The 25,014-nt window shown below is 44.1% G+C and overlaps 1 protein-coding gene across 7 annotated transcripts in view; it reads left to right on the top strand.

The window, feature by feature from the left end:
* Nucleotides 1-574: 574 nt before the first annotated feature.
* The window catches only part of UBR4 (ubiquitin protein ligase E3 component n-recognin 4), an 80,110-nt gene continuing 55,670 nt past the window's right edge, over nt 575-25,014 (top strand). For 6 of the 7 annotated variants that reach the window (XR_007900910.1, XM_051773403.1, XM_051773402.1 and 3 more), the window contains exons 1-37: nt 576-757; nt 4,378-4,475; nt 5,346-5,449; nt 6,098-6,227; nt 6,335-6,474; nt 6,798-6,900; nt 7,445-7,586; nt 7,742-7,866; nt 8,519-8,643; nt 8,868-8,927; nt 9,053-9,243; nt 9,494-9,593; nt 9,700-9,837; nt 10,318-10,435; nt 10,851-11,038; nt 11,598-11,757; nt 11,881-11,966; nt 12,989-13,158; nt 13,822-14,104; nt 14,720-14,852; nt 15,269-15,348; nt 15,966-16,094; nt 16,547-16,729; nt 16,930-17,052; nt 17,140-17,369; nt 18,001-18,125; nt 18,694-18,791; nt 18,913-19,070; nt 19,759-19,968; nt 20,964-21,065; nt 21,936-22,036; nt 22,221-22,419; nt 22,528-22,716; nt 23,228-23,291; nt 23,470-23,661; nt 24,228-24,298; nt 24,423-24,570. Coding sequence is in view for 6 of the 7 variants with exons in the window: in XM_051773403.1 (XP_051629363.1) it covers nt 627-757; nt 4,378-4,475; nt 5,346-5,449; nt 6,098-6,227; nt 6,335-6,474; nt 6,798-6,900; nt 7,445-7,586; nt 7,742-7,866; nt 8,519-8,643; nt 8,868-8,927; nt 9,053-9,243; nt 9,494-9,593; nt 9,700-9,837; nt 10,318-10,435; nt 10,851-11,038; nt 11,598-11,757; nt 11,881-11,966; nt 12,989-13,158; nt 13,822-14,104; nt 14,720-14,852; nt 15,269-15,348; nt 15,966-16,094; nt 16,547-16,729; nt 16,930-17,052; nt 17,140-17,369; nt 18,001-18,125; nt 18,694-18,791; nt 18,913-19,070; nt 19,759-19,968; nt 20,964-21,065; nt 21,936-22,036; nt 22,221-22,419; nt 22,528-22,716; nt 23,228-23,291; nt 23,470-23,661; nt 24,228-24,298; nt 24,423-24,570 (5,127 nt within the window). In the remaining variant the exon portion in view is untranslated. Of the gene's footprint in view, nt 758-4,377; nt 4,476-5,345; nt 5,450-6,097; nt 6,228-6,334; nt 6,475-6,797; nt 6,901-7,444; nt 7,587-7,741; nt 7,867-8,518; nt 8,644-8,867; nt 8,928-9,052; nt 9,244-9,493; nt 9,594-9,699; nt 9,838-10,317; nt 10,436-10,850; nt 11,039-11,597; nt 11,758-11,880; nt 11,967-12,988; nt 13,159-13,821; nt 14,105-14,719; nt 14,853-15,268; nt 15,349-15,965; nt 16,095-16,546; nt 16,730-16,929; nt 17,053-17,139; nt 17,370-18,000; nt 18,126-18,693; nt 18,792-18,912; nt 19,071-19,758; nt 19,969-20,963; nt 21,066-21,935; nt 22,037-22,220; nt 22,420-22,527; nt 22,717-23,227; nt 23,292-23,469; nt 23,662-24,227; nt 24,299-24,422; nt 24,571-25,014 lie in introns of all 7 variants that reach the window. The other variant, XM_051773399.1, reaches the window with a different exon arrangement.

The raw sequence follows: 25,014 nt of genomic DNA, 5'->3' as shown, positions 1-25,014 counted from the left end.
TTAAAGTGTTTCTTGGGGCGCATTTAGGTGTTTTTGGGGCTATTTAGGTTTTTGGAGGGCTATTTAAGTGGGGGGGTTTTCTATTTTAGTGGGTTTGGGGTTAGTGAAATTTTTTTTTTGCTATTTAACTGAGGGGTTTTTTTCCCTTAAGTCTTTTTTGAGGCTATGTGAGTGGGTTTTGGCTATTAGGGTTTTTTACCATTTAAGTGGTTTTGGGGGCTATTTAAGTGGGTTTGGGCTATTGGTTTTTTTGGCCATTTGAGTGGGGGTTTTGGGGTTGAGTGGCTTTTAGCTCTTGGGGGGTTTTGCCATTTAAGTGGGTTTGGGCCATTTCGGTGCTTTTCTGGGGGCTATGTGACCGGTTTTTGGTCCCCTCCAACTCCCCCCGTCCGAGGGAGCCGGCGGGGGGAGTGGCGCGCTCACAGCGCACGCGTTCCCCCCTCCTCCCGCCTTTCTTCCTCACGGCGCACGCGCCGCGCGCCAAACTTGCTGACTCACGCAGTGCGCACGCGCCCACGTCTTGGGCCAATGGGGCGGCGCGACGTTGCTCGGTCGCCCCCCGCCGGCAGGGGGCGCTGCCCGGCGCGGCCCCGGCCCAGCGCAGCCCCGGCCCAGCGCAGCCCAAGATGGCGGCGGGCGGCGCGGGGGCCGCGGCCGGGCCCGGCTGGGACGTGGCCGTGCGGCCGCTGCTCTCCGCGTCCTACTCGGCTTTCGACATGAAGGAGCTGCCGCAGCTGCTCGCCTCGGTCATTGAGAGGTGAGGGGGGCCACGCGCTCGGGGCTGCCTTCCCCTCAGGGGGGCAGCGCTGGGGGTGCGGGAGCGGCTGAGGCGGGTCCCGCTCGGTATTTGGTGCTCGGTACCCGGCACTCGGTACCCGGTGCTCGGTGTGTGGTACCAGGTGCCGGCAGGGGAAGCGGCGGGGCTGCGGCTGCCCGGGGGGAGCCCCGAGCGCCGTTCCCCGCTCCCCCGCTGCCCGGAGCTCCTGGCTGTGCCCTCAGGCCCCGTAACGGGCTGGGGGTGCCCGTCCGGCCGCAGCACTGCGGGCAGGCGCCCGCCCAGAGCCTTCGGGACTGGTCTTGTGGCTTTGCCTTTGTCCGGGCGTGTCACGGTCTGTCCGGCGGTGCCGGGGGAGGTGTTGTCTCACCTGGGTCCTGAGGAGACCAGAGGCTGAGCACCGACTTCCCTCTACGTCTCTACCACTGCAATACTTCACATATTTTAAGGAGAAATAAAGCAGAACCAAATCAGGTCTGCCTTTTCTTAACCAGAAGCGTTGGACTCCGAGCATGAGTACCCACTGCAGCCGTTTAATTCAACTTATAGCTTATTTTACGACCTAAAATAGGAGGTGCGAATGCCACAGCGCTCCAGTGGCATACTGGAGCGGATAACACTGGCCACAGTAAGTTGTTGGGAAACATAAAATAAACACTGTGCTAAGGAAGATGATAAATTAAAGCCTCGTGGTGTTTTTCTTAATAACAAATGGCTAAGTGTGCAGTGGATGCTCCAAATTCAAAGAGTTCAGTGCAAAGAGTTCAGTACCTGTTACACAGAGCAGTGGTTCACCCAGAATGTGCCGATGGAATTTGGGCAGTTTTTTGGCCTATCTTTTTTCTAAGGACCATTTCAGTGTCACTTGTCTGCGCGGAGTTCCACTGTCTGTGTGCCTAAAGTGAAGTGTTTCATCAGAATATCCTGGAGACACTTGAGTGGACCCACTTGAGTTCTGGGAGTGGGCTGTTTCCTCCTTTACTGGGAATGCCGGTTCCATTTCCCACTTGAGAGAACAATTTGTTGCCTTTAAGCAGCACTGCCTCAGTTGGAGTTGTGTCTGATGATCCGGCAGGATTTGGGCTCTTGCAGGGTGATACTTTTTATTTCATGCCTTGATATAATTGGCAAATCTCAAAGGTATAAATACAGCTCGTTGGTGTTTAGAGCTGTGCTTTTCTGTGCTGAACAAGAATCTATCTTTAGATTTCTCATCTGAAATATTTTATCTGTTCAGATTATTTTTAGAAGGTGGTTAAGTTCTTGGTGGTGTCAGCCAACCCCAAGGTGACTGGATTTCCCCTTAAATTAACTTGGTGTGATGACAGTGGAATCACTAGTCTTACTGTTTTCAAAATAAATCAATAAACTCCATTTTTAACAACTCTTCTATTTCATTTATAAATTTAACTGTGGTCAGGTTACTGGTATTGCCCTGTGTGGGATGATCCCCCATTTCACGTGACACCCTGTTAGGTACATTAAAGCATTTGGCCTCTTAATTGGCATAAATGAGGGAGATGCTGACTTGGAAAGGTGCAGCTGAAGTGGAACATGGAGTCTGGGACAGTCGCATGAGGCTGGTTTTTGGGGAAGGGGTTTCCATAGGGCAGAATTCTTGCACCTGGTGTGGTGCCTTCTCAAGGAGAAGCTGCTTTGTGCCTTCTACCTTACAGAAAGGGTCTGTTTTGGGCTGTTTGGGATTTGGGAGTGGAGCTGAGAGAGGAGCTGGGATTTGATGCTGGCATTATATTGATATCGATAGGCTTCTCACCCAGCCTGAGAAATGAGCTTCCTTGGGAAGCACAAGTCCTTTAAACAATAAACCACAATATAATAGCTGAAAGTTCTTATTAAGTTTCACTGTATATGCAGAATAACACTCTGGCACATCCCAGATTGATTTATTTGCAAGGATTCATGATTACTTGACAGCTGCCTTCCACTTTGCACTACCATAACACCCACAACTTGTTTGACTAAAACTCAACCCTCTTCTTGCCCAGTCCAGGTGACATTCTCTCTCTTGTGCTGGATACTGCACCTTTGTGTTCCTATACCCCGTGGGCATTGTGTGTTGCACACCTTGACCTGTGCAGTAATTGAGGAGCCTGCCAACCTCTCCTGTACTCTGTTATTCCCAAATTGTTCTAATTAGTTCTCTTAAAATACGTCACACACATCTCCTGCTGCTGATTTGGGGTTGGGCCTGAGAGGTAGGTGAGCAGAATTAGTGTCCGAGAGAGCACAGACTTTTTTGCATGTTCATTGCCCAGCAGAGTGGTTCTGGCAGGAGATGTTCAGGTGAAGCCTGAGGTGTTGAAGCTCAGTCATGTTGTGCTGCTAAATATCTTCAAGTAAAGCCTCTGCGCTTTTCTATTTCAGCTTTTTAGACAGACTAAATAAAATAAAGTCTCAAATCTAGGAAATCAAACTGCAAAGCTCATGAGTATTTCTGTTCATTCTTCTGGAGAAATGATTCCGTTCCAGAGTTTCTTCTGTTTCAGCTACATCTGCTGTTATGACTGGAAACAATCACTTAGCATAGAAAAAAGGAAGGTGACTGGGCATAAATTGGGCTTTGTTCAGGTCAGCGGGGAATGGTGTTTCCTTTTCCTCCTCCCACCCTGATGAAGCTGCACTGTTGTGTGTCACTGAGTGAAAGGGATATGTGGGTTCATTTTGGTGCTCTGAAGCAGCACTGGTCATTCCCAAAGCTTGAATCATGGTTGGAGTTGGGTACAGCATGTGGGATATACTGCTGCCCTCTGCTCTCCACCAGCCCTCCAGGAATAACCTCTGTAAGTAAGCCTGAGTTGAATAATCTGTTCTTCCAACTTGCTTGTTCACATCACTGATTGGAAATGTGAAAGAAAGTAATTTATAGGCAGAGATCCACATCCCCTAGTTTTGTCACGGGAAAAGTTAGAGGCAGAAGTAGGTGTGGAGGCAGAGCTGTGTGTGTTCTGTTTCTGTGCAGATGGGGTGTGTTGGGGCCCCACTGCAGCAGCCTTTAACCTGCACAGTGTCACCTCTGTCAGAAATAGCTGATCTCCATGGCCAGTGGGTCTCACAGAAACCTCAGAGACTTGACTTACCTGCCAAAACCCTTCCCTGTCCAGCTCATGGCAGATACTGCGCTGTTGTGATTATGCAATTGCCTGGTTTGATCCCTCTGATTTGCAGAATTGCACAAACTCCAGTTGCCTCTGTGCCATGACAGAAAGGGAATGCCTGTGCTCCAGGCCTGGCAAATCCTGCCAGTGTTAGCAGAACGCACAGTCCAAACACTCTGGGCAGCTGAGTTTAGAATAACTTAAAGGTTAATGAGCCTCTGGCTGGAAGAGAACCTGACCTGTTGATGCTTTACAGGAGAAACATTTACAATATTGGAATTATTTCCTTAAATTTCCTATGTGGATAGCTGCGCCGGTGCCGTGATCTGGCTGCTGCTTGTGGGCTCAGTTCTGAGGACATGAGTTCTGTTCTCAGAGCTGTTAATGGTCTTGTCTTACCTCTGTTAATGGATATATTTGGGTGTTGGGTGGTGCTGCTGTTGTGCTGGATCCGATTAACACATCTTTCCTGTTCTCCCATTGCAGTGAATCTGAAATCCTGCACCACGACAAACAATATGAGCCTTTTTACTCCTCCTTCGTTGCACTTTCCACACACTACATTACTACTGTGTGTGGTCTAAGTAAGTGTTCCCCCTCCTTTGTTTCTCTTGCTCTTGTGTTGTGACTGGGATATAGTGAAAGTAAATCGGAATTGTTGTTATTTTTGTATTTGTTTTTTTCCCTCTTGCTGAATCAGACTTGACATTATATACGTATCAGACTTTATCCTGACAAAATGTCAGTTCTGATGAAAAGGGAAGCTTGTTGATGGGAGCGTTTGGCTGCCAAGTACTGGACAACGTTGCCTTTTTGGTTGCTTATTCATTGACCTGACTTAATTTTTGGTCAAATGAAGTTTTTGATTCAGTTTTCAGGATTTTTAGATTATTTTTAAGGAGTTAGAACACTGCCATCCTTGAAAGTATCCAAGGCCAGGTTGGATGGAGCTTGGAGCAACCTGATCTAGTGAAAGGTGTCCCAGCCCATGGCACTGGTTTGGAATGAGATGAGACTTAAGGTCCCTCCAACGCAAACCATTCTGGGATTCTGTAGTTGTGTTGCTGTATCAGAGTTCATGATCTAAACATTGTGACTCAAAGTATTTTCTGTTATTCTGGCTGACAATTTAGCAATTTCAACCAAAAAAAATGGGCTTTGTGGACTCGTTTCATGTTCTTCAGTGCTTCTGTCAGCATTAAATAATGTTGCTGGGGAAACTGTTTTATATGTCTAAATTTCTCTTTCTGGTAGAAGGCATTATCCTGATTTACTGTCATTTCTTGGATTGCATTGTCATGAGACTGAATTTATATTGAGCCTGTACGTTCAGCATGGATGGACTGTGTGTGTGCCCACGCTGCAGAGCATCCTTTTCTACTGACAGCACTGGGAACTTATTGCACTGAATTATTTAAAAACTTATTCTAAGTACAAGGATCTGCTTTTTTCAGTACCAAGAAACCAACTGCAGTCGGTGGCAGCTGCTTGTAAAGTCCTCATTGAATTCTCCCTGCTGCGGCTTGAGAACCCAGATGAGGCATGTGCTGTGTCACAGGTGAGCACAGATTTTGACAGTGTGGCCAAGCCTGAGTGTTAAAATGGACTTTGGGCTCTAAATCTGAAATATTTGCTCTAATATTACAAGCAAAATTATTAATGAAGCTCTTAGAATATTTAAGGTGTACCGTTGATTCTTGCTGAGTCTTCTCTCTACATTCTTTACTCAGAATCTCAGGTTGCTTACAACCTGAAACAAAGGTGACCTGAAGTCTTGGTTAATTCTGTTGCAGTTTCATACATTCTGGTTTGGTTTTGTGTAACAACCTGGATCAAAACTATTTGTTGTGTTTTTAAAGGTGATTTCTTTCCTGCTTGTATTCTAATCATCTGGGAAAGCTTATATCTATTTAGAAGAGGAAAAGCACGTGAGAAGGGTTCACATAATCTAGTGTATCGCAGAGAGCTTCTCCAGGTGTTTTCCATAAGAAGCACAGGGACAGTGTTGGTGACCTGAATTACCTGCAGTCAATAATCTGTCACGATCTTTGGTGTGAGATCCCAGTGGATTAGAGCTGTTGCAGTGGCCTTGCCAACTGAAGTTGCATTACTCTTAATCCAGCTGCTTACAGTAAACGATATGGAGGAATAATTGGAATCAAGAGAGTTTAAATTGTACTTTATATCTTTTGTTTTCTTTTTGTAGAAGCACCTCATTCTGCTGATAAAGGGACTGTGCACGGGCTGCAGCCGCCTGGACCGGACAGAAATTATCACCTTCACAGCAATGATGAAATCAGCCAAGCTGCCTCAGACTGTCAAAACCCTCTCTGATGGTAGGGCGGAAATACATTTGTGTGTATTTCCCTGCAGCACTGGAGTTAGGCACAGAAAGTCCTGGGGGTGTGCTGTATGACACGGTGGTTTGTTGTTTACCCTGCAGTTGAGGACCAGAAGGAGCTGGCCTCCCCGGTGAGCCCAGAGCTGAGACAGAAGGAGGTGCAGATGAACTTCCTCAACCAGTTGACATCAGTCTTTAACCCCAGAGTCTCATCATCACCATCCATCACACAAGAGACACAGGTGAAAAAACCCTGAAGTAGAACCAGTCTGAATTTTAACATTAGTAACATAGTGCAGGGAAGGGCAGAGGACTGCAAGTGGTAGTTTAATACAAGTGTAAGGAAAACCTTAAGTATTTAAATCCTGCTTGCATGTTGTTGAGTGGAAAATGGCAATTGGCATTGTGTTGGCAGTAGTAGATTTGTTTCCTCGTGGAGGGCAATGTTCAGTGATATCCATGTTTTGAGTCCTGCTGCTGATCCACCTTGCTCCTGTATAGAGACTTACAACAATACTGTATATTTTAATGCCTCTGTAATATATTTAGTATGTGCTTGCTTTAGGTGGAAGGAGAGAATGAGGATCAAGCTGCCACGGATCAAACCTCTGCAGCAAAGACCAAAAGCATATTCATTGCTCAGAATGTGGCCAGCCTGCAAGAACTTGGTGAGAATCAGCTTTCTAAGCTTCAGGGTCAAAAAAAGTGCTAGAAAAATGCCTCAGTGTTTCACCTCACAGCTCGGAGTGGGAGGAAATTCTCTGGCCTAAAGGATTCATAGTGATTGCCAGGGGAGGTTGTGGCTGGAGTGGAGTTTTTATTGCACTCAGTCAGTATGTTTGTGTTGTGAGGGGTAAATAAGATGGACAATATGAAACAGTTTATGGGATGGGTCATTGAGCAGGTGTGGAATAGAGTCTCAGGATCGTTAAGGTTGGAAAAGACCTTGGAGATCATCACGTCCAACCAACTAGACCTGATGTGCCATCTGGCATGGACACAGAGCTTTGTGACACCCGTTACAAGTAGGGACTGGAAACGTGACCAACTGGTTTATGTGTTGTAAACTACTCTTTATCCTATTGCCTCATTTCTGATGACATTTTCTCACCACAGAGACTAATTAAGTCAATTATTGCGGACCGTTAGATCTGTCCTGCTTAGAAGCTCTCTGATGAAACAGTAAAATAACACTGTTGTTATTTTTGGTAGGTGGCTCTGAAAAGCTGCTGCGAGTTTGCCTGAACCTACCGTACTTCCTGAGATACATCAACAGGTTTCAGGATGCTGTGTCAGCCAACTCCTTCTTCATCATGCCAGCCACGGTGGCCGATGCCACCGCTGTGCGCAACGGGTCAGTGCCGTCACTGCTCTCTGGTACCTCCTGGTACATCCCCGCAGGTCTGAGGGGAAATGACTCTGCTGGTGGGACAGTGTCGCCCACTGGCTGCTCCTCTGAGCTCTCGTGTTCGTCGCTTTGCTGAACCTCAACATGTGTCCTTCCTGCAGGTTCCACTCCCTGGTGATAGATGTGACCATGGCACTGGATACTCTGTCTCTGCCTGTGTTGGAGCCCCTGACTCCCACACGTCTCCAAGACGTGACTGTTCTTGCTCTCAGCTGTCTCTATGCAGGTGAGTAGATCTCCTCTGGTTTTTTGGAGCTTTTTGCTCTGCTTTGTGAGGCTCAGCCCACAAGTAACCTTTATTTCTCATGAATTTGAAAGGTCTGCGGCAAAGCGTGTGACTGGGTTAATATTGAAGTTGTTACAGTGGCCTTGAAATGTTGGTACATTCTGCCACTGTTCTTGTCAGTATCTAAGAAAAAGGCTGAGTGATTTAGCATCTTAAAGGCCTGTGATTTCTGCTCTTTTTGTAACGTTCAGAGCATAATATATTTTTACAATGCTTTTATGGCTTCAACTTAATTGATTGTAGCCCCAAATCAACTTTGTTCTCCAGGAGTGGTTTAAGTACACCAAAATCCTGAGTGTTTAATTGGCATGGAGGAGACTTTAAAGAGATATGGCACTCAAGTATGAAGATAGTCTTAAAAATGGTGTTGAATTACATAGTAAACCATTTCCTCTTTTAACTGTTCCCATGTGTTTTTGTAGGATAAAACTTTCCTCTTTTGGGGGTACTGAAGATTTTTTAATCTCAGCTGTGATACTGAGCATTCCCCATTCCGTCAAGTTTACGGACACATTTTAATGTACTAAATAGGAACATTTTGTCCCAAGATTGGCTCTTACTAAGAATTCTCCCTGCACTTGTTTCCCCTGAGGTGTGAGCGTGGCCACCTGCATGGCCATCCTGCACGTGGGCAGCACTCAACAGGTACGAACCGGGTCCACAAGTTCCAAAGAAGAAGATTATGAAAACGATGCTGCTACTATTGTACAGAAATGTGTAAGTAATGAGAGAGTGTTCATTGTTTTCCGTTTCAGCGCATGAAATGTGTAGAATTTGTATTTATTTGGATTGCAATGACTGTTATTTCTAGGCATTAGCCTTGCTGGTAAAGGAATTAAAGAGTGGCTAATTCTAGGGGGCAAAATACACTTGTATTTTGAGTTTTTATTTTTATTATTGCCCAGTGGAGCACCTTACCGATGTTTTGGCTTTATTTGCAGCTTGAAATCTATGAAATGATTGGGCAAGCCATCAGCAATTCACGCCGTGCGGGGGGTGAGGTAAGATTTCCATCTCAGGAAGCTTTTCCCCTATTTTTGTGCTGGTCTGTTTTGGCATTTGGATTGATACTGTTTTGTCTTGGTGCTTTTTTCTCCCCTGTTCCTCCTGACTTTTGGTATGATAGCATTATCAGAACTTCCAGCTGCTCGGGGCTTGGTGTTTGCTGAACAGCCTCTTCCTCATCTTGAACCTCAGCCCCACGGCCTTGGCTGATAAGGGAAAGGAGAAGGATCCACTGGCTGCTCTTCGTGTCAGAGACATTATTGCTCGTACTAAGGAGGGTGTTGGGTCTCCAAAACTAGGACCTGGGAAAGGGTATGTAACACTCCACTGCAGGAATCATTGTCCATGGATATAACCATGCCTAGCAAGCAACTACTGTGGGGTCTTGCTGGTCTCTGGAAATTTTATTTCACTCCATTTATAGTTCAAATCTTGAGTCTTGGAAAGAAAAGTTATCTTCTTCAGTTTATCAAGGCAGGCAGTTCACTCAATTTAATCTATCTATCTATTTATTTATTTATTTACCCCCTGAAATTGTGCTGTGTCCTTTGTGTTTCTGTAGGCACCAAGGGTTTGGTGTGCTGTCAGTGGTGCTGGCAAATCATGCCATCAGATTGCTGTCATCGCTCTTCCAAGATCTGCAAGTGGAGGCATTGCACAAGGTATGCAGGGACCATTGCGTGTTCTCGTGAAGCATTTTGCCCTCTGCACTCAAACACGCTTCTCAATTCTCTTGTTTTCAATTGAATTTTAAATTCTCTGCTCCAGGGCTGGGAGAGTGACGGTCCCCCAGCAGTGCTGGATATCATGGCTCAAAGCACGTCCATTCAGAGGATTCAGCGGCTCATAGACTCTGTGCCACTCACTAATCTGCTGCTGACTTTGCTCTCCACTTCCTACAGAAAGGTAGGAACTGGCACACAGAGAACTTCTGGATCTGAAACACCCCTAAGCATGGAAAGTTCTCACTTTTCAAACTGTGACTGAGAGGAATGTAGAATTCTTTCAGAAGTCGTCAGCTGGGGCCTCTGTCTTCCCTCTTTTCGGAGATGTATATTTGACAAACTCGTTCTAATGAAAATGAACTTTTTCTGTAAGTTCAGTGGTATTTGTGAGTTTAATGGGAAGATGAAAAGCCTGTGTTCAAAACCGATGCATTTAGGTTAGAGCTGTTGACTTCAGGTGTTGCTTACAAACTTGACATAGATTGTTTGTTTCCAACCATCCTGTGTAATTTGAAATAAAACTTAAGTGGAAGAAGCCTTGAAAAACTGTCCATAAATTAGTTGAGAAAGATTAGCTAGAAGAAAATTAAAAGGCATGAGGAAGTTACTCTTATTTTCAAATTCTTACCTTTCATAATCCTGAAATGTGCTGTTCTCTAAGGCCTGTGTCCTGCAGCGCCAGAGGAAGGGCTCCATGAGCAGCGACGCGAGTGCCTCCACTGACTCCAACACCTACTATGAGGATGATTTCAGCAGCACTGAGGAGGACAGCAGCCAAGGTAACAGAGTTTGCAGCAATCAGGATTTTACACTGCCTTTCAGATTTAGGGGAAACCTGGCTACTGGGCTGTTGCCTGCTCAGATTGAAATGACGTGTAAGGCTGAAAAAACCCAACAGTTTGTAAGGTCTGTGTGGCAGAAGTAGTGCTGACTGGAGTCTGTTGTGTAAACTGAAGCCTGAGTGGCTGGGATTTGGCATTATTTGCTCAAGAGGAGTGGAAGTAATTTCTTGTAAATTCCTGCTGGACCTCTGTAAAAGTGCTTTGCTGTGTGATTTGGAAGGCAGAAATGAAGATAGCAGATGTCTTAACTCTGCTCACTGAAATTCCATTTTAGGCCTTTTTCAGGCTGAGTAGTTTTATAAGGTATTTGCTTATAATAATATGGTTTTGTTTTTCCTATCTCATGTGTTAGATGATGACAGTGAACCCATCCTTGGGCAATGGTTTGAAGAGACAATCTCTCCAAGTAAAGAGAAGGTGGCCCCACCACCACCCCCTCCACCACCTCCTTTGGAGAGCTCACCAAGGGTGAAAAGCCCCAACAAACAGAGTGGTGGAGAGAATGGGAACATCCTGGCCAGTCGCAAGGATCCAGAACTGGTACGGGGAGGTGTTGGGGCTCAGTGAAATCACTGCTGGGCTGTAGCATTGTCTACCTGTCAGTGAGTAGCTACACAGCAACATGATAAATGTCAGGTATTATAAGTGCATTGCTGATGGAGAATCACAAGTGTCTTGACTTTGAGGAAAGATGTTTTCTATAGTCTCCTGTCAAGTGGAATGTCACAGGATTTGTTGCTGCCAGGGAAGCAGAGACTGCAGATAGTATCTATTTGGGTTACAGAGGGAGAGGGAAAATGGGGGCAGAAGGATGAGCGAAATGACTTGCTAATAGAATGCTTTTAGCTCTAACTCTGTTGGGTAAAGACAAAAATAAATACTGCAGGGGAGAAGTTGGAACCCTTCTACCTTCTGAGAGAGTTCTAGAATCAGTCCTGGTACAGACCACAGTGCAGTGAGCTGGATTGCCATGAGTTCCCCTGTCCTCCACTTCTGGGGGGTAATTAAGGGACTTGATTTATTTTGCTGGTGGTTTAGTTTTTATTTAATGTCTCTCTGCTTTTTTTGCTTCTATAGTGTGTTTCTCTTTTCTTTGCAGTTTTTGGGCCTAGCTTCAAACATTTTGAACTTTATCACTTCTTCTATGCTGAACTCCAGGAATAACTTCATTCGCAACTACCTGAGTGTATCTCTGTCGGAGCAGCACATGGCAACCCTGGCCAGCATCATCAAGGAGGTGGACAAGGATGGGCTTAAGGGTAAGTGAATAGAACTCCGATAGAGCTGGAGGATTTAGAAGTGTGTGTTTTCTTAGTTTCACGTCAAAATTTTAAATGTAGGAGAGCAAAGGTAGTAAAGGGCACTCGATCCCTGTCTTACAGGCACATCAGATGAGGAGTTTGCTGCTGCGCTCTATCACTTCAACCATTCCCTGGTGACCTCAGATCTTCAGTCCCCTGCCCTGCAGGTAATCTGGGGTTGAATGTGTAAATAAAATGAAGAAGTGATGGTGTCTGTTAAGGTCCCTATGTGGATTCTCCACCTCGAGTAGTATCTTGGTGATTACATTTGTGTATCTAGTGTATCTAGTGTAGATACATCTAGAGTAGTATCTTGGTGATTACATTTGGCTCTGAGGCTATTTTGCAAACAGAGGCTGGAATATTTTGAATCCAGTGATTTGAATGACCTTTGCAGTCATCCAGTACAAAACATCCTGTACAGTGTAAACTTAACATCTAGAGTTCAAACTAATCTACTGAACTTTGAAGGTGATGAAAGCTGAGAAGGAAATGAGTCTGTGTTTTGGAAAGTTGCCTCTATCCATGAGTTTATCAAGAGACATTCCTGCAGATTTGCTTTGCTGTCAGGACTGATGCCAAAAAGCCTTGGAATTCTCTCAGGAGAGAATCAAATTAATCCTTTTGCTTCCATGTACTAACTTTGTAGCCTTTAGGTTTCTTTGCTGGGTGATGGGCTGACCTGACTTAACCCTGTAAGGATAGGTTACAAACCTGCTTACCCATCACTGAATTAAATCCCTATACTTTGCTGACTGTTTTCTACTGTATTTAAAACACTCTGTTGTTTGGGTTTTTTTAAAGCAGTTGGACTTTTTAGCAATCTACCTTTTTCCTGTATTTAAAAAGAAACAAGTATTGCTGTAATCAGTCAAAGGGGTCTTCTTCCAAATTCATAGACGCTGAACATAATCTCTCTGGCTGTGATATTGCAGTAAATGAGTAGAGCTCATTAATGCCTTTTTTTTTCTGTATTGGTGTTGAGACTTTGCTGTGTTTTAGGTGGCAGAGGGACAGCATTAAGTGTCCCTCAGTAGCTATTTGAGATAGGAGAGTTATTGCTGTGGGAGCCTTTATGAGCTGAGAGCCCTGCTGATTATTATCATCTCTATGTTCAGATCATACTTTTAATTAATTAAACCATCAGACAGGACTTGGTCCTTTCCAACAAGCCCCTGTTTTGTTCCAGAACACACTTCTTCAGCAGCTGGGAGTTGCCCCTTTTTCTGAAGGTCCGTGGCCTCTCTACATCCACCCTCAAAGTTTGTCGGTGCTCTCACGGCTTCTCTTGATTTGGCAGCATAAAGCCACTGCCCAGGGAGATCCTGATGTTCCAGAATGCCTTAAAGTCTGGGAAAGGTGAGATAATTTTAGGTGAAGCTGAAAATCAATAATCTCTTAACCTCTCTCATTTCCCATCAAGTGAAAACTCTCTGGGCCCGGCATAACAAGTGCGCGTGTGTTCTCTGAGCTGTGATCTGTGTGATGCTTGGAGGAGCAGAGGATCATTCTGCCATGTCACTGGAGTCCTTCATCCAGAACGTAGGAAATGAGACCTAAAATCAGGAATTAAGTGGGAGGAGGCTGAATTACAGCAATGCTGATTTTAAAAAGGGAAGGAGAATGTCTTTCTTTCAGCAGATTTCTAGTAGGTTCTGTTAGGATGGTGCCAGGATTGTTCCTCTCTGCCATTACCTGGATGTGAAAGTCTCTGATAGGGTTTAGCTTTCTTAAAACTCTAGTAACCAGTCTTTCCCATGGGAACAGGTTTGAATTCTTCTTTCTCCCTTTGAATGATTGTTCCGATTTTCCATTAAATGATTTTGCTACTAATTTAATTTGTAGGTTTTAGTGTTTGTGTAATCTCATTCCAATGTAGTGAACAGTTAGTGAAATTACCAGTATTTAAGCAGAAAAATACAATTATGAAAATGTTTCTCTAACCTCTAGTTAAAGAGATTTTAAATAGAGATTTAAGCAGGGGGAAAAGTAAACTTTATAAACTTCCTCTTCTGTTGCCAGGTTTGTGGGCACTCTGAAGCAAAATGCCTTGCAGGGGACTGTCCCCAGTGACACAGAAGATCTGAATGTGGAACATCTCCAGCTGCTGCTGCTTATTTTCCACAATTTCTCAGAGAGGGGCCGCAGGTCCATCATGATGCTCTGTATCCAGACAATTGTGGAGTTGACAGCAAACATGGAGACCCAGCAGTGTTCTGTGCCACTCATCGTGGCACGGCTGCTCTTGGTGTTTGACTACCTGCTCCATCAGTATTCCAAAGCTCCCATGTACCTGTTCGAACAGGTTAGGCTTTGACATCATGTTCTGGATATTTAATTGGTCACCCAGCAGAAATGTGTAACGGGCAATCATTTGGTGTGTTCTGGTCTCTTCATGACCTTTGTGAGTAAATCAGTTTTGATGTTATTACCAGCCTTTGGAGTTACAAGGCATGATTAACTATCACTGCTGATTCCTAGCACTGGCTTCATTTGGAGTGAAAATTCCTGGTCTAATTAGTATCCTAATTCCTGATCAGGACAGGATGATTGTTCTACCTTATCTTTAAAATCTTGAGTGTTTGGGTATTTAGGCATCATTTCTCAGCTACCTTTTCTTTGCTTTAGTGTTTCACCACTGAGGTTTTTTGGATTTCTGGTTTTCTCATTAGTGGGATGCTGGTGCTTTGTACCTGGCTTTTCCAACTGTGGGAAGTTTGGCCTTTGATTTAAACTGCTCCCTTCATATTCAAAAGCATCAGAGAGGGTCCAGGGCTTTCCTCAGAAGTGTGCAATGTTCTGCTTTAAGCAGGGTTGTTTCTATTCTATGGTTCTTTTTCTGGGGGGTGGTATTGTCCCCCTACTCCTCAATGACCAGGATGCCATGGGTGGTTTTTTGTTTGTTCATTTTGTAACTTAGGTACAGTATAATTTGCTGACTCCACCCATTGGCTGGGGGAGTGGATCCCAGGACAGTGCCAGACGAACGTCTGTCCCACTTTATCATGGCTTTAAAGAAGTGGAAGAAAACTGGACCAAACACTGTTCTTCAGGTAAGAAAGAAAATGAAAGGAACTTTTTATTCCAGGATTTACTTTTGAAATTAAATGTGAGCCCTTCCTGTGCCCTGGTCTGGGCAGCTTTTCCTGCTTTTAATGGGCATAGTTACAATAGATAAAAATGCATCTAATAACACAGGAAAAATTTTATTAAATAAAATTACTGTCATCTAGGAGTATGGTACAAGTAATTCAAAATATATTTGTATTTATTGTGCCAGGATTGTAGGAGTAGGAAAACTTTGGCTGTGTATACCACAGGTTAGAGCACATACAATGTGTCATGAAGCTGGTTTAGTATTTGGTAGTAGTATTAAATGTGAAAGGTTAGGGATGGGGGAGAGAGTATAACACAATGCTGCCTAATTAAACTGTCACTTGGAAGGTTATTTTCTGTTCTCACATTCCAGACTCAGTTCCACAGCCCAGGTTCTACTGCATCCTGTCTCTAGAAGCTTCTGAGGATGATCTGAACCGTCTGGACAGCACGGTATGGGCACTGTGGTTTAGAGACCTTCCTGTAAGTCTCCACGAGGCCACGTGGATTTGACAAGTGCCAGGGAAAACAGACAAGAAGGAAAGACTTGATTAAACAGAGAGACCAGAAATTTTTCACTAAGTGGAGAGAAAAAGGGTGGCTGGATAAGATAATATGGGATTCCCTTTTACACCTAGTTGCATGTCAGGGAATTCAGCATGCAAAGTTTGTGAAGATGTGCTGGACTACTTTGTAGGAATGCTTGGGATTCAGTGCTGGAACAGAGAGGCCTGCCCTATCCACACTTGCTTTTCAGTGTTGCTGAAACACTTGAGACGAAGACGTGGCATTAGAGTTGTTTCTCATCACTTTGCTCCATGTTCTTCCTGGGTTATGTTTCCTCTCTACATTTGTTGCCATCAGGGTTGTGGGCTTGCTCCCATGCAGGCTCCCTTATCACTAGTTCATTGATTATCCGACTGAGGAGAGAAATACCTGGCAGAACTCACTTCCCGAAGGTTTATTTTGCTTAGTTTTGGGCTGTGGGTATTCTGAATACTTAAAAGAGTAAGAGCTTGGCTGTATATATGCTTTACAAAGCATCAGTCCTGACTTGTCGTCTCCTGCAGGTTTGTGAGGTCCTTTTCTCCAGGGCTACGAAGTACGATGAGCTTTATGCAGCCCTGACTTCATTGCTTGCAGCTGGGTCCCAGTTTGATACGCTCAGGAGGAGGGAGAACAAAACTGTCACAGCACTGGTAAGACTGTCTTGCTGCCTGTGTTGAGGAATAACAAGTTTTCAAAATTAGGATTTTTAAGCAAAGTATTTAACCCAAGTGGTTTGGGCAGTGGTTGGAGTAACGGGGAATTTACAAAGGCCCCAACTAACTGTAGTGTTTATGGTGGCTGCACATCTCTCGAGTTTGTAATTCATAATATGTTTCAGACTTGCTGTAAGTCCCTGGTAATTCCAGTAGTTCTGGTTAGAACATGATTAAGCAGGAGAAAATTGTATAATTTTTCCTTTTTCTTTTCTCACTCCTCTGTTGCATATTTTGTTGTGTAATATGACAGAAACTCAGTCCAGAATGTGTTCATCTGATTTGGCACATCTGCAGGAGTCTGGAGTCCCTGATGAGATATTTCAGTAGCTATAATGATCGAGACTGTATCTTTCTTTACTAATTTATCCTACTGTTCCTCTCTTTAGGAAGCCTGTGCCCTTCAGTACTACTTCTTGATCCTGTGGCGGATACTGGGGATTTTGCCTCCCTCCAAAAGCTACATGCACCACTTGGCCATGAACACGCCTGAGATGAGCGACTGTGACCTCCTGCACACACTGCGCTGGTCTTCCCGCCTGCAAATCCCTTCTTATGTCACATGGATCAAGGTACAGCCTTGACTGGGCTATTTTGAGATGTTGATAGTAAGAATGTCTGTCTCTTCCATAGGATTTGTTCTGTGGGCATGGTGGGGAGAAATGGAAAGTTGTGCCTGTATTTTCCAAAGTGTTCTAGCCTGGTGATTGGCAGAGTGCTTAACTGTAGAGCACTGTTAAAGTGCGATGGGTCTGCTTTTTGCCATCTCTAGGATCACCTTGTCAGGCAGGGCATGAAAGCTGAACATGCTGCTCCTCTCGTCGAACTGACCTCCAGTAAGTGCATCTCAGTGAAGTACGACGTGGAAATAGCCGAGGAGTACTTTGCTCGACAGGTGAGATGGTGGGAATGCATCCATGCACATGGAACTTGTTTTTGTGGAATGATTCGCACTTACTCGTGCTTCCCATTGTATTTGCAGATATCTTCTTTCTGTGCTGTCGACTGCACAACTATTCTCCAGCTGCACGAAGTTCCCAGTTTACAATCCATTTACACCCTTGATGCTGCAATTTCCAAGATTCAGGTTTCTCTAGATGAGCACTTTTCCAAGTTAGCTGCGGAAACTGATCCCCACAAATCCTCAGAGATAACCAAGAACCTCCTTCCTGCTACTCTGCAGCTCATTGACACCTATGCTACGTTTACCAGGTACAGTCCTTGGGATCTCCAGGAGGAATGCAATTCCCTGCAGTGCATTTTGCTTTCTTTGCATTTTGTGTATTGTCTTCTTAGAGGTGCCTGAGTTTTTTTATAGTCCAGTGTAATTACTTTATGTCCTCTAGAATGTCCACTGTTTTAAAAGAATAATAAAAAGTAGCTTTTCAAGCCATGTATGGAAGTTGTTGTTTCTAAGTAACCACCTTGTCTGATCTTCCAAAGCTTCCTTGCAAATTTGCAAAACCAACTTTTCCTCAAAAGATAAAAGCACTCTGTAGGATAGTGCTGCTTAAGGTTATTTCTCTGGAATAATATTGAGGCTGTCAGACCATCAAGAAGGAGAGGGGGGTTAATTCTTACATTAAGAGTCTGAAGTCTTGTAAACTCTCGTTAGAAACCTGTGTAGAAGAAAGCAAAAATATATCAACTTTTTCTTTGGAATGGGCACTTCTCCTCATAAGTAGCTTGGAGGGGATAAAAGCCCACAACTCCCTTCGTGGTACAAGATGAAGTATGGGGCAGAGCTTCAAAAGTTTGCTGTTTATCTGTCACTGTATTGACAGATGTAGTTCAGAAATGCAGAGCTGATTCCTGAAGTAAATCCTTTCCATCCTGAACGCAGATCTTACTTGCTCCGGAGTCTGTCTGAAGAGGGCTCCACGGACAACAAACCCTCTGAGGAGAAGCTCCAGGGTTATGCTGCTGTCCTGGCCATCGGGTCCAGCCGCTGCAAGTCCAACACTCTAGGTGAGGGTGCTGGAAAGCTCACTGTGCCTTCTCTGTAAAGGTGAAGCTTTCTACAATGCTGCCAACATTTCATTTCAAAGCTCTGTGCTGGCTCATGTGTTCTTCACCACTCTGTTCAAATGAGGGAGTTATCCTGCCAGCAGCACACTGGAAGTCTCCTTTTGGTATCCTAAAAACTGAAAAAGCTGGGCAAAGCTTGAAAGAGTAACTGTCTTGTGGGCTTGTCTGGATTGTTGAAATGCTTTTATAACTGTATCGGAGCTGGTGGCATGGAATAATAAGGGGAATTATGAAATGTTGCTGTGTTGAAGACTGCTGTGAATTGGTATTTTTGCCCTGTTTTCTATTGTTTTATTAAAGTGAAAGAAGCAGAGAAACTCTTGAAAATGTAGGGATAATTTTGACTTGTAGAAAAGCTTGAAACTAGCCCTCAGCAGAATTACAGCTCAGTTTGGCTACAATTGCGTCTTAAATAATGATCTGATTTAAAGAGTATTGTAAAAGCATTCTGGGTTTCAACAGGACCCGTGAAATTACTCAGATCCTGATGATTCTGTGTTACCTGCAGGGCCAGCACTTGTTCAGAACTTACCTTCAGCTGTGCAGACTCTGTGTGAGTCATGGAACAACATTCACACCAACGAGTTTCCAAACATTGGCTCATGGGTGAGTCCAGCCTGGAGGATTGATCTGGTGTGCCCTTAACTCCCAGAATCTCTGGGCATGGTTGGCGGGGTGTCACTGTGTTGGAGGTGGGTGGTTCTGATGTGTGTGTGTCCCTCCCCAGCGCAATGCCTTTGCCAATGACACGATCCCTGCGGAAAGCTACATCAGTGCTGTCCAGGCTGCCCACCTGGGCACCCTCTGCAGCCAAACCCTGCCTCTGGCAGCTTCCTTGAAGCACACCCTGCTGTCCCTGGTCAGGCTCACCGGGGATCTCATTGTGTAAGTGATGGATTTTCCATACATTATATGTTACAGACACTATGGGTCTGTCTGCTGTTCTCAATGGCTGACTTCATCAGGCTCTACGGGTGGAACTCACTGACCTGGTGCTGTATTTTGAACTAGACCTTTCAGTTTGCAGTTCTAAATTCTACGTGAATAAAGGCAGTCTTTCTGTCTTCATCTCATCTCTTCAAAAGTCCGACCCTCTCAGAGAAACCCTTATTTCTTTTTTTGTCAAATATGGACTTGAAGAAACTGGAATATAAACTGAGACAATATAGATCTAATTAATTGATTTGTTCTTTGTTATAATTCATTTTTGTGATGTTTTAAAAGCATAAAGAGATAATGAAATGCATTTCTTTTTCCAGGGACTTTAAAATACACTGAAATCAAGAAGTAGTTGTTGACACTGCAGACAAACCCAAAAGCCACACTGTGTGAGAGTGTAGTCTGTCTAGGAAAATGTTGTAACTGTGTATATGCAAAAGTAACATGCAGAGTTTTCTGAATGAGGACTGTTTTTCTGAGGCTGTGTCAGTGTATTTATCCCAGCTTTCTAAAAAAAGTTTTATCACTGATTTCCATCCAGATTTGTGCCTCGCTTGTGTGACTTCTGATTTCCAATAGGGATGTTCTCTAATAGATCATGCAGAGAATTAACTTGTTTGCTTTTGTTTTCAAGCTGGTCAGATGATCTGAACCCACCTCAAGTAATTCATTCCCTACTGCCCCTCCTTCTGGAGACCAGCACAGAGAGTGTGGCAGAAATCAGCAGCAACTCCCTGGAGAGGATCTTGGGCCCTGCAGAGTCAGATGAATTCCTGGCACGTGTTTATGAGAAGTTGATCACAGGATGCTACAACATCCTGGCCAATCACTCTGATCCAAACAGGTAACAGGCTGGACTTGTCCTTCTCCCCCAAAGCTGTGTACAAAGATTGGCTACAGCGGATTTAAACAGCAGCGCTGGTGCTGAGCACAACAGAAAGGCAGAAAATCAGTTTATTTTTATCTGTGGAAGACTTTTATACTTGTAGACTAAAAATACAAGATATTTTATTCATGTTACCAGGAACCATTGAGGCAGGGTGGATTTTCATCATCTCCTGTAACTCTGGATGAAGCATGTGTGTATCTGGATGGTTTTTTATTTAAAAAGATAGAAAATTCTGTAAATACAAGCACGAAATCAAAAGTGAAGATGCCAACCTAACTCATGTTATATTCCCTTTTTCTTGCTGTGTGTAAGGATGGCTAATCCCTGCTTTATCACAGCTAACTACCCAGATTTGGGCTTCCCACCCCTTCCTCTTTGTACAGAGGGAATGAGCTTCCTGTGCAGATGTTGATTCTAGCCATCTGAAACATAAAACCTTTAGACATGATGATGTTGCATCTTTTTTAACACTGATCCTCTCTGGATGGGAGGTCAGAGGGAGATCTACTGACCTGGTACAGAGTATAAATGTGATGGGATTTTACTTGCAGAGTATTTGTGGAGTGAGGATAAGCACAGGGAAGAATGGGGAGGAGTAACACTAAAATAGACTTAAAGTGTACAAACAGCAGCTGTTTATAGGAATTTGAGGTGTCAGAAAGGTCTGGATTATTCTGGGTTTCTGACTGTAACTTGCCTTACAGCATCATGTGATGCTTTTTTGCTGAAGATTTGTTAGGTTTGTTGGTGTTTCTGTCTGGTGTTCATCGTTGTTCTTCTCCTGTCTCATGAAGAGCTGTTTTCAATTGGTGGAAAGTTTTTGGAATTGTATTAGCAAAATAGATCACTTCTTGACTCTCAGAGCTGTTGTAATTGTTGAAATGGCTCCTATATATTCTTATTTGACCCTCATGTGTTTGATCCTTATATATTCCTCTTTTAATCCTTAGTGGTCTGGATGAGTCCATCTTGGAGGAATGTTTGCAGCATCTGGAGAAGCAGCTGGAGAGCAGCCAGGCCCGAAAAGCCATGGAGGAATTCTTTTCAGAAAGGTGAAGTCACCATGAGAGTTGTAGCCCAAGAACTCTATTTCTCATCCTTTTTCTGTTTGCTTGTCACTGTAGACTCTGAAGTGATGTTGATGTCATTGTGCAGGAAAATATGGGCTGTGTAAAGACAGGATCTCCTTTGAGGAGTGCAGGAGAGTGGGAAAAAACTTGGGGTGGGGGCAGGCAGAGGACCTGGGTCTTTGTCACTCCAAAGGAAATAGTCAGTGAGTCCCTATAGTGGTCATTAGTGCAAGATGATCTGTCAAAGGAGTTTTTTGAGAGATGCTGGTCCACAAGGAATTTACAGACCAAGCTGCAAAATCCCAAGTTCTCCCAGTGCTTCCTTGGGGGGTAGCAGGTTGGTAATTTTAAGAGTATGCGTGGGGTGTTGACCTGACTTAAGATTATGAAGACAAACTGTGCTGGAAACAGCACAGCACAACAAGAGTGTTCTGAATATGAGGGTGAACTCATATTCAGAGGAAAGGTTTTCTCTGTTAAGCAAACCATTGTCTGTTTTTTCTCTCTACTTGTTCAACAGTTCAAAATGGAAGCAGTATGGTGGCTATACTTTGTAAAGATGGAAGGGAAAAATAGGCAAGAAAATCTTGCCTTTTGGTTTGGAAACGAGTTTAGGCCCTTTTGTGACCTGATATGTAAGAATACTGAAATGCTGCTGAGGAGCCCATGAGATTCATGAGTTTTAGTCTGAGTTTGCTGTTTGGCTGAAAGCAATTTCAGCAATTGGCTGCTGAGCAATATTAATACAAACTGTTGCCAGTCTGAAATGTGAGGGCAGAGGGAAGTGAAGCAAGTGATAAAAGGGAATGGGTCATCTTTTACAAAGCTGATTTATTTTCCCCCTCTGTACAGTGGAGAACTGGTGCAGATCATGATGGCAACAGCCAATGAGAACCTCTCAGCCAAATTCTGTAACAGGGTGCTGAAATTCTTCACCAAGCTCTTCCAGCTGAGTAAGTGATGGTTGGATCTCTCCTGTCCCGCCTTTGTCCACTTTATACTGTTCTTGTATTAGGCTGAGACATGAAGATGCTTGAAAGGAAAGCTGTGGGAGGGAGTGAGGTCACAACTTCACACTTGTAATGAAAAGCCACACGTTCACTGTAGATCTGTCACTCACAGTAACTTCCCCCCCAGCTGAGAAGAGCCCCAACCCCAGCCTGCTGCGACTCTGTGGCTCTTTGGCTCAGCTGGCCTGTGTGGAGCCTGTCCGGCTCCAGGCCTGGCTGACCAGGATGACCATGTCCCCACCCAAAGACTCAGACCAGCTGGACATTGTGCAGGAGAACAGGCAGCTCCTGCAGCTCCTGACAACTTACATCGTTCGGGAAAACAGGTAAAGCACAGCCTTTTGTGTGCTGGTCGTTTCCTTCCTCCTCCAGAGGTGTGAGTTGCTGGTGGTGTCTTTATAGTACCTCTCTGAAACTCTCTTCTTTTTGCTCAGCCAAGTGGGAGAAGGTGTGTGCACTGTTCTGCTGAGTACTCTGATACCAATGGCAACAGAGATGTTGGCCAATGGTGATGGCACAGGCTTTCCTGAACTGATGGTCGTGATGGCAACTTTGGCCAGTGCAGGACAAGGTGCAGGACACCTCCAGCTTCATGGTGCTGCTGTGGATTGGCTGAGCAGATGGTAAGAGTAAACGGGATACTGTTCTTTGTTTATTTGCACCACTTAGACTGATTTTGTTAAATTTTTTGACTGGTGATATGGGGACAGAAGTTCGTGTATGCTGATATTCAGTTATTTTTTAGTTTGTTGTTTGGAATATAAAGTGTCTGATCTGTATCCCCTCCCATTAGGAACAACCATGTGTTGTCTTTCTTTTCCACTCTGGATGGTTTAATTACTGCATTTATACATTCCCTGCTGTTAACCTAAAGCAAATTGAATGCTTGAAACTGTTGGTCAGGACTGAGTTTATACTTCCCAACAGCTGTTACCTGTAATGAGAGGTTGCGGACTCCCCATTCCTGGAAGGGTCCAAGGCCGGGTTGGATGGGGCTTGGAACAACCTGGGCTAGTGGAAGGTGTCCTTGCCCATGGCAGGGAGTGGAATGAGATGAGCTTTAAGGTTCTTTCCACCCCAAACCACTCTGGGATTCTGTGATTCTATAATAATTTCCACTGTTTTGTGTTACAGCAAGAAATACCTGTCTCAAAAGAATGTGGTAGAAAAAATGAATGCCAATGTCATGCAAGGGAAGGTAAGACATGACCATCGTTTAATTTGCAGGAATAAATCCCAGGCAGGAGCTGTTCACCTGTCCTGTTGGGTTCATAGTGGGAGTTAAAGCAATTTGGTCAGGGGCACTTGTTCAGTTTTCTTGCCCCGTAGCCGCTATTATGGGATGTGAGCAGTGCCTGTCCTTTTGTGCTTTCCAGCATGTGACTATCCTGGAGTGCACCTGCCACATCGTCTCTTACCTGGCCGACGTCACCAACGCCCTGAGCCAGAGCAGTGGCCAGGGGCCCAGTCACCTGTCCGTGGATGGGGAGGAGCGGGCCATCGAGGTGGACTCCGACTGGGTGGAAGAGTTGGCAGTGGAGGAGGAGGACTCCCAGGCTGAGGATTCGGTAGGCAACGCTCACAGTTAGTGCTGCAAAGGAGATGAAGGTTTATTTTGCTTCCAAATCAGAATTACTCAGGTTATGAATTAAGATTTTGTTGTTTATTCCTAATGTGACGTACTTGTCAGGTCTGGAAGAGAATATCTGTAATTCATGCCTAGATCCGTTGACTTTGCCATGTTAAATATTTATTTTTTAATAGAAAAAGGAAGAAATGGAGTGAGATGGGTTTCTTCCTACTGGTTGGTTTGTCAGTTTTATATATATGTCAACAAGCAGCTTAGATAAGACTTTGAAGTGCTGTTGGCTAGGGAAGAAAAGCTGTTATAATGCATTGTTTTAATTTTGTTGTACCAACATTTTTGTTACTGTTTCTTTTTCTTGTTAACCCTTTCATGTTATTATAATGTGTCACCCTCTTTTTCATGTGGTTTGATACCAGCTGCCTTCTCTTAGCTCAGTGTTGCTATTCTTAAAATGCACATTTGGTGTCTGAGGAATTTATTCTGTACCATGTACTTTACTGTAGCTGCAGTTGCAGCGCCTTTTTGAAACAATTTTCTTCTCTATAGGATGAAGATTCTCTCTGTAATAAACTCTGTACCTTCACCATCACACAGAAAGAATTCATGAATCAACATTGGTAAGGATCTGAAATTTGTGTTCAGAATTTCAGCCTGATATTCCTGGCCATTGAGAAGGAAACCAATGTGGTTTGTGAGCCTCAAGCAGTGTCTTTCATAACTCACCTGGCTTATTTTGGGCAGGTACCACTGTCACACTTGCAAGATGGTTGATGGGGTTGGTGTTTGCACAGTTTGTGCTAAAGTTTGTCACAAGGATCATGAGATTTCTTACGCCAAATATGGGTCGTTCTTCTGTGACTGTGGAGCCAAGGAAGATGGCAGCTGCCTGGTAAAGTGTTTTCATGTCCTCAGCTTTTAAAGTCTTTTGCAGTTTTCTGTTCCGCAATAAGTTATGTCAGGGTATGAGTGTGTAAGAGTCATAAGACTTGAAGGTATTTGTTTTATAATGACCCTTCAGAATTTACAACTTGCCTGGAAATTAATGTTTTTTGCACTGAATAAGAGCACTGGCAAATCTCTGTCCCAGTGACTCCTGGGATTCCACCTACCTTTACAGAATTCGCTACACAGCAATCAACACCTTTTCCCATGTTTTCCACTAGCAGCAAACAAAATAACTATATCTTAATTATGGAGGCTTTTTAATACTTGAGTGGAGAGTGACACGTAGGATGCTGTTTTGTTGTATCTTTAGAATTGCAGTCTTAAGAGATTTGCACTCTATTTCTTTAAAATTACATTAATCTTGCTGCTATTACAGTCTGTATTCATT

Source organism: Manacus candei, unplaced genomic scaffold, assembly GCF_025592945.1.
Source record: "Manacus candei isolate 608988 ecotype Guabito, Panama unplaced genomic scaffold, ASM2559294v1 h1tg000169l, whole genome shotgun sequence".
Lineage (NCBI taxonomy): Eukaryota > Metazoa > Chordata > Aves > Passeriformes > Pipridae > Manacus > Manacus candei.
The sequence above is the reverse complement of the archived record's forward strand: the minus strand, read 5'-3'. Positions and strand labels throughout refer to the sequence as shown.